This window comes from Frieseomelitta varia, unplaced genomic scaffold, assembly GCF_011392965.1.
Source record: "Frieseomelitta varia isolate USP_RPSP 00005682 unplaced genomic scaffold, Fvar_1.2 scaffold_933, whole genome shotgun sequence".
NCBI lineage: Eukaryota > Metazoa > Arthropoda > Insecta > Hymenoptera > Apidae > Frieseomelitta > Frieseomelitta varia.
The window spans coordinates 100538-108062 of record NW_025110738.1 but is presented as its reverse complement, the minus strand read 5'-3'; the positions used below and the strand labels follow the sequence as shown (position 1 = coordinate 108062).

Here is a 7525-nt window from a genome sequence, read left to right as displayed (position 1 = left end):
TTTTTTCCTGCGAAATCCGTGGAACATCGCCGTTGTCGAGAGAGATGCGTTACGAGATAAATCGAAACATTTGTTACCGGTTACACGCTGGTTGTCGCGCGGGTGGTGTAGGTGTTTAGCCGTGGAATGTTTAGATCCCTGGCATGGTTTCACTCTGTGAAGTGGAGTTTATGTGTAAACGATAGGGATCGTCTATTTCTGGTCTATACGAAAGCGCGAACACTTGAAATTTCATTTCCCATTTCCCACTTCCCATTCGTCCTTTGTTTGTTCAGTTCATTATCGGTTTGTTTTTGCGTTGAAACAACGCTATTCTTTTATGAGCAACTTTTTTTTTAATGTATGTTAAAAATATACAGTGTTCTACTATTTCTCTTTTTGTTTTCGTGATAAATACCTACTTTATTTTTGCCATCGTGATTACTATTGAAACTTTCAGGATATTTAAGAGACTACTATCTTTATTTCAAAATTGTTGTATCAATGGTATGTTAATATAATTTCACTTTGCTGAAAGTAAAAATTTCGAACGTTTTAACGTGTCTTAACCCTCGAATAGCTGACATAAATCTTTTTATTTTCGTGATAAGTACCCACTTTATTTTTGCCATCGTGGTTACTATTGAAACTTTCAGGATATTTAAAAGACTACTATCTTTATTTCAAAACTGTTGTATCAATGGTATGTTAATATAATTTCACTTTGCTGAAAGTAAAAATTTCGAACATTTTAACGTGTCTTAACCCTCGAATAGCCGGCATAAATGAGCGAGCCGACATCGGGTCACTTTTGACCCAATAGTTGAATTTTTACTACACTTGCTTTGCACCCAACTTTTTGATACAGGATGTTATCTAATAATGTTTATAATATAGGGAAGAGAGGAATTTGTTTAAAAAAATGTACAATTTTATAAACATAGTTTTTATTTATGTGCACACAACGCTATCGTGTTTTATTGCATGTTCTTTGCATATAAATCGTAAACATCTGGCACATTTGGTACCACGTTTATTATCATTGCCTATACATATTTTTCGCTACGCTCGAGTTCTGGGTCAACGGTTGAAAATGAGAAAATATTACGCATCTTTCCGTCGTTACAAGGGAAAACGGTGTACTCTTCTTGCTTCGTCGAATAACTAAACCAAAGAACGTCCTGGCTCGCCTAGCGAGAGTCGTTTATCCGATAAATATCATCGGGTCACCGTTGACCCAGACGTCGTGAAACGCGCCAAACAAGGTTACTCTTCAATTCATGCTGCCCGAGCGTGTATATTCATATGATACAGGTGCGCGGCGCGCACACGCGCGTATGCAAATCGGTCTGGTTTTCAGCAAACTGCTCTGTACATCAGTTTCACAATTACGAAACAGCGGGCTGAGGGAAGGAGGCGGAATTACCGGAAGATCAGTTTCCTAAACGAAACAAATTAGCGGCGTAATGGACGGCAAACCGGCGGCCGGGACTCCGGTTTTCACGAGAGGCGAGATCGTTTCACAGAAATACTGGTAGCTGCCGAGAACTTCGGAGATTAAGATAATTTTATTATCGTGCGCCTCGCTCCGGCTATGCCATTAGCGGGGAATGTTAATGGGCCGTTCTATCGACCCGAGCGGAACGAACGATTTCCCTCGACTAGGCGAGCTAAAAAATCTTTAATAGACACGAGTTATGCGTGTTCCTCTCGTCTAATGTATGTATGTACTTTAATCGCGCCGATTAACGGATCTCGCCTTTCCACAGTTCTCGGCGCCGGATCGAAAGTTATCGTCCTTCGCCTGTTGTCGTTTGTCAAGTCTATTTGTGCACGGGTTTTCATCTCGGGTTTCTCTTTTGGAGGAGGTGTGGTCACATCCTCACTCCAAATCGAACGAACGTGTGATCTCATGATCCTTGCACAGTGTTAACGAGTATTTATAATTAACTTAATAAAGAAAAGAAAAAAATAATAAGCACTCTTGCACGATACTCTTTGATTGTAAAGTAAGCAAAATTCTAAAAGGTTTGATAAAAGAGAGTCACAAGTCATTCCACTTTGAGGCTGCAGCTTGTAAACTCGTCAGTTTGCTGAAATTGCAAATTGCAATTCGAATTATCGTGTTCAGGAAACGGCGTTCCCCGATTTGCACAAAAAACTACCATTCAAACTCATTAGAATTTCCCGCGCGGTGCTTAATTTCATCCTCTCTCTTTCCTCTCTCCCTCTCTCTCCCTCTCGTCCGCGAAATTCCTGGTAATTCCCGACGAGGAGGAAAAAGAACTGCAAGAAAATGGGAAGAATTATTCATCGCCTGTTTGACATATTTTCCATAAACGGCCGGGTTCCTTTTTTTTTCCAGATGATCGGTACACATATTGTACGTGTGTGCGTGTACACACGCGTTACGTACGGCCACACGTGGTACACGCAGCAGGGGAGAGAGCAGGAGAGGAGGGAACGTGCGCGTTCGTCGTGGACGGGCGAGCGGACCGCGCAAAAACAAATGATCCGCCGCTTCCAGCCGCGATAAAAACCGGCGTCTGGATTAAACGTGCCTCTTGAATGGAGACGTTTTTCTGTAATGGAAAGGCTGGCCAGGCCGTAAAGAGAGAATTCATCCACGACCGATCGAGCACCTGCCCGGGCGAGCGAGCGAGCGAGCGCTGAGCCAGCCAAGCCAGGGGCCCACAAAGGGCTGCCCGGAACTTGTGAAAATAATTCCCTGCCTCCTCGAGGCCACTCTCTCTCTCTCTCTCTCTCTCTCTCTTTGTGCTCGGCTGTACGCGCCCCGATTACAACGACGACGCGTGTATACGGTCCTCGCCTCGCATCCAGGGCAGGTGTCTTTATTCCGAACGATCCCAGTATAGGCACATGTCATCCCTCATGCCGAGTAGTTGCCATTTAACGCGCGCACAAAGGTCGACGAAGGGACCGACCGGTCGCGAGCGAATCGCCGCGCCAGCCGTGAACGTAATTGCCCGGTAATTATTTTCCACTGGTAAATTGAAGCGATGGAAAGTTGGAGATATCGGCGTCACGCCGGGAGAAGTTGTTTGCCTAGTGGAGCGCACTTTTCGTACCGCTTTCGATACGCCGCCAGTACCGACTCTTCTCCAGATCGTTTTAATCGGTTAGCCGCGGTTCGTTAATCGTGTCTGATTGTTTGGTACGTTAATCCGTATTTTACGGCTTGGAAATTCGTAGCTTAGATGAGGAATTTATACCGCGGAGCTTGCGTCATGCGAAATTGCACGAATCTGGCGGGTACGAGGTTACGTTTAAGACAGTTTAACAGTGACACGTGGGAAATGTAAGGAAAGTAAGAAATTTTCTGCTCAATTTGTACTAAAGCACCTATACTGAATTCATTCAATTCTGTCGTACCGATTCTTCTTGAAACATTGAAAGCCAAAGTTTTGCTCGTTCTTGAAACATTCGACGATAAAACTGAAACGTACTGAGAAATTAATCCAGAGAAATTATTCTCTTTTCGAGAACGAAAAATCGTGTCTCTTGCCAACTATACCTATAGGTATTGATGATTTTATAACTCCACGGTTAGTTCGTAGTGAACTATATATTTATTATCTATAAGTGATTACAACTAAATAAATAAAATAATAAGATAAAACTCAAGACACTTTCTCTGTACAAACTTTTCGCTGACCGCACTACGATCGTTCATCTTTTCTCTAGCAACTTCTCTCCTTAAGATCTCCTTTTCTTTTTCACACATTCTCGCACGCCTTTATCCTTCATTTCCCAAACCAATTCACATTATCGGTAATTCAGGCTCCCAATTCCACCAACATGATGTTATGTAATTGTTCCGGAAGAACGTGTTGCTTGAACAAGAAGGCAAGTCGTCGAACGAACTTACAAAACGCACATCGAAGGAAATGTTGCGCGACGATCGGTTCGGGTCGTCGGTCGAAACGCTCGGAGCTCGTCGTCTTCGAATTGACCGCACTCGATCCTAGAGTGGCGTACGAGTGGTTTGGTTCACGGACGGACGAGCACGTTTCATTGTGCGCTGTGGGTTATTTGCGAATTATCGCCCCTCGGCCACCGAAACTGCTCTCTTGCACTCTTCACCGTAACGACGAATTCGCAATTCGTTCGTAATGGCCGGCACTCTGTTAGACGCAGTTTAGGTCTGTTAGTTTCGTCGAGACGATTCAGTCGTCGATGATAGCCCTTTTTTTATAAACGGAGTAAAATAGCAGCAGTGGGTTTTACTTTTAGTGATGTTTATTTTATACATTAGCGACACACGTGTGTTGCCTTGTTCACTGTGAAGGCTGTTATAATCATGGATACCTAATTTCGTCACTAGGTGTTGACGTATATACATCTGACGTAAAGATTAACAGTTACCCTATAATTAACAGTCGAATTATACCAGCGCGTTTCTGTTGGTACGATACCTGGGAAGAAAATTCAACCTTAACACGTCGGATGCCGCTTGTACCAAATTTACACACACCGAACGAAGTCTCTTCTGCTTCAACTTTTTATTTTTGTACATTTCTCCTGCTTTAACTTTCTATTTTTGTATACTTCCGACACGAACAGGGAAAAATCATTTGAAATTCAAGATCGAGATCAATTTCGAGGCAAGTACTTTTTACTTTGTACTTCCGTCAAGTCGAAGGTGTGAAATTCATTTGTGACAGTACGGCCACCGACGGAAATAAATTTTCAAATCTCCGCGCGCAAACTCGCATGGACGATGCGCACGAAGCAAAGCTCCTTGTCACAAAGTTACGCGACTTTACGTGCGCATATTGCTTCCAGCCACGGTCCATGCGACCACGCGAACAAAAACGCGGAGGAGAATTTGGTTAATTAAAATCGCGCGGACGGCCAGAGAGGAAGCTTGACGCCGCGCCGGAAGCTTGGTCGTCGACGCGCCCCCGACACGTTGAATCGTCCTTCGACTCAGGAATTCAAATTTTAATTTCGCTCGTCACGAACGTTAAGCCGTTCTGCAATCTCGCACCCCGATTGAAAATTGTGACGCGAGTTTCGCGCGCTCGTACTCGCTCGACCGTGCGCGAATCGCACATCTTGAACGGAGTCCCCTCCCCGCTCATTTTGGTTAATGGAAATGCTTTTTCTCCGGCCGAACCGCACCGAACGCGTGAAAGACAATCGATATTCGATTTGAGACAGACGTTGCGGAAATTCAACGTTGTGGAAACCTGCTCGAGAGTTATTGGTACGTGTACAGATTCGCTGGATGAATGGAGAATTAATTAAACGTAAAGTAATTTTAATTTTCGATCGGAGAGTAAAAGTAGGTATCGTTGACGGAAGAACTGGTGTGCACTCTGACTTGATATCGGAGTTTAATAACGCTGAAAAGTAAACGATATCTGTTTTAATTTCAAATATTTATTTGTACAGCGAGGTACGTTCTCGCAAGAAATATCTTGAGAATATTTTTATTTTTGATATTTAGTACTTATCGTGGATTAATATGTATTATAAAATATTTTACAATATATAGTATATAATAATATAATAATACAATTTGTTAATATATAGAGTCTTCAGTATGTTTTATATTTATTATGCTGTTTGTGTTGTATTTAATTTCAATTTAAAATTAAATGTAAATAAATTTTGTATTTAATTTAATTTCTCTGTATGTATATATTGTATAATATAATAATACAATATATATATATATATATATTAGTAATATATTAACAGAATTTTTATTTTGTAAGGCATATCAAGTATTCTGTAAAATAGCTATGTAAGTTTTGTAAAGTATTTTATATTTATCGTATTAAATTATATTGTACGTATTGTATTTACAATTTACATGTATTATAATAACATGTTATAATATTATTTAGGTATTGTATATTACACAATTTATACTGTTATATCGTGCAATTTATGTTGTATTTATTGTATATAATTTATTTTCACTGTGCTATTTTTATTACACAAACGTCGAGAGATTTCTGAGCGGGTATGTACATTGCCCGATACATGTCAGATATCAACGTAGACTTACAATCTCGTGAAACACGTACGTAATTAGAAAAGAATTTGTTCTCATCAACAAGTCGTTCTTTAACAGCTCTATTACAATCGGGTAAATCGCAGTAAAATGCTACAGCGAGAACAACAGGGCATAAAATAACGAAAAGAAACTTCCCTTCTATCCACGTATCTCTCAAGATTATCCAAGTGAATGATCCTTACTTTACAACGCACGTATATCACACGATGCGTATCGCGACCACACTACACGCAACTAGATTTCAACCGCGCGTAATCTTGCTGGCCACTTACCTCCCCATTTCTCTCAACATGCGCCATACTAACTATTTATACGCACCTCTGCTTCATACCTCTTTGGTTTTCATGTTTCCAGAGTCTCGCCGCTCGTGTCCACCTACGCAACCATGCCGCAAACTCGCAATTACACGGATCACAACGTATCAACAGGCAGCAGCGGCGCAACTTCGGTAAGTTCATTTCGCGGATATTTCCGCTTCGTCCGGACAGTCTGGAAGCTGACTGCCGCGTTTTCTCGCCTCGTGACTAACGATCCTGGCGGTCGATCGTCCGCCGCGATCGTTCCGCGCGCGCGTTCGTTGGATTCGAACGGCCAGCGAGAGCCGAACCGGATCGCGAGTCGATGAAATACACACCGCGGCGCGGAAAGGAGAAGAGAGAGAGACTTGCAACGCGCAGTAACACGAAACGGTGGGAAAAATAAAAGCGAGCGCGTCGCGGGGCACGAAATTTATGCGACGCGTTCGCCTCGTTATCGCCTAACAAATGAAAATCGCCTTTACGTCATCCGCCGCGGCGTGAACGCGGGTAGGATTTCCTATCCGAGCGTTGCTCGTTTCAAAACTCGCAATCGGACAAGAATCGCCAAGTAGCGTTTGCTTCTACTTCTGTTTCGGTCGGCGTGCGATATCTTGCGAGAACGTTCGCACGTTTGCGGCAGTTTAAAAAAGTGTTGAAGACGAACATTTGAGAAAGTTTGGATGAAGAATGGTGCACTAGGAGAGTTGCGAGCATAGGCCATAAAAAGCATTTGAACTCGATTTGTTACGTTGTCATCTAAATCTTTTGCAATAGATATCTCGTAAACTTTTAGATTAGTTTCGAATCACGACAGTCGCGTCTCATTACGATATCCACGCTTAAAAGTGAATAAAATTCAAAAACAAAAATTCTCGAAGTACAACGTTGCACATAAGTGACTTCCACGATAATCGTTTGAACACTTGTTCTGTTATATTATCACTAAACATATAAATAAATGTCTCGTAACTTGTGCGTAAGATTAATTCCAAAATTTAATCAAAATCGCAACAGTCGCGTCTCGTTACGATACCCACGAAATTTCCAGACTCGAAAGTGAATAAAATTGAAAAAAAAAAAAAAGAAATTCTCAAACGTACAACGTTTTCACGACAATCGTTCGAACACTTGTACTGTTATGTTATCACTAAACATATAAATAAATGTCTCGTAACTTGTGCGTAAGATTAATTCCAAA

General features: G+C 41.8%; 1 protein-coding gene across 2 annotated transcripts in view; it reads left to right on the top strand.

The window, feature by feature from the left end:
• LOC122537832 overlaps window positions 1–6565 on the top strand; it is a 19656-nt gene extending 13091 nt beyond the window's left edge. For both annotated transcript variants that reach the window (XR_006308700.1, XM_043671433.1), the window contains exon 2: window positions 6383–6565. Coding sequence is in view for 1 of the 2 variants with exons in the window: in XM_043671433.1 (XP_043527368.1) it covers window positions 6383–6556 (174 nt within the window). In the remaining variant the exon portion in view is untranslated. The remainder of the gene's footprint in view (window positions 1–6382) is intronic.
• The last annotated feature ends 960 nt before the right edge of the window (window positions 6566–7525 follow it).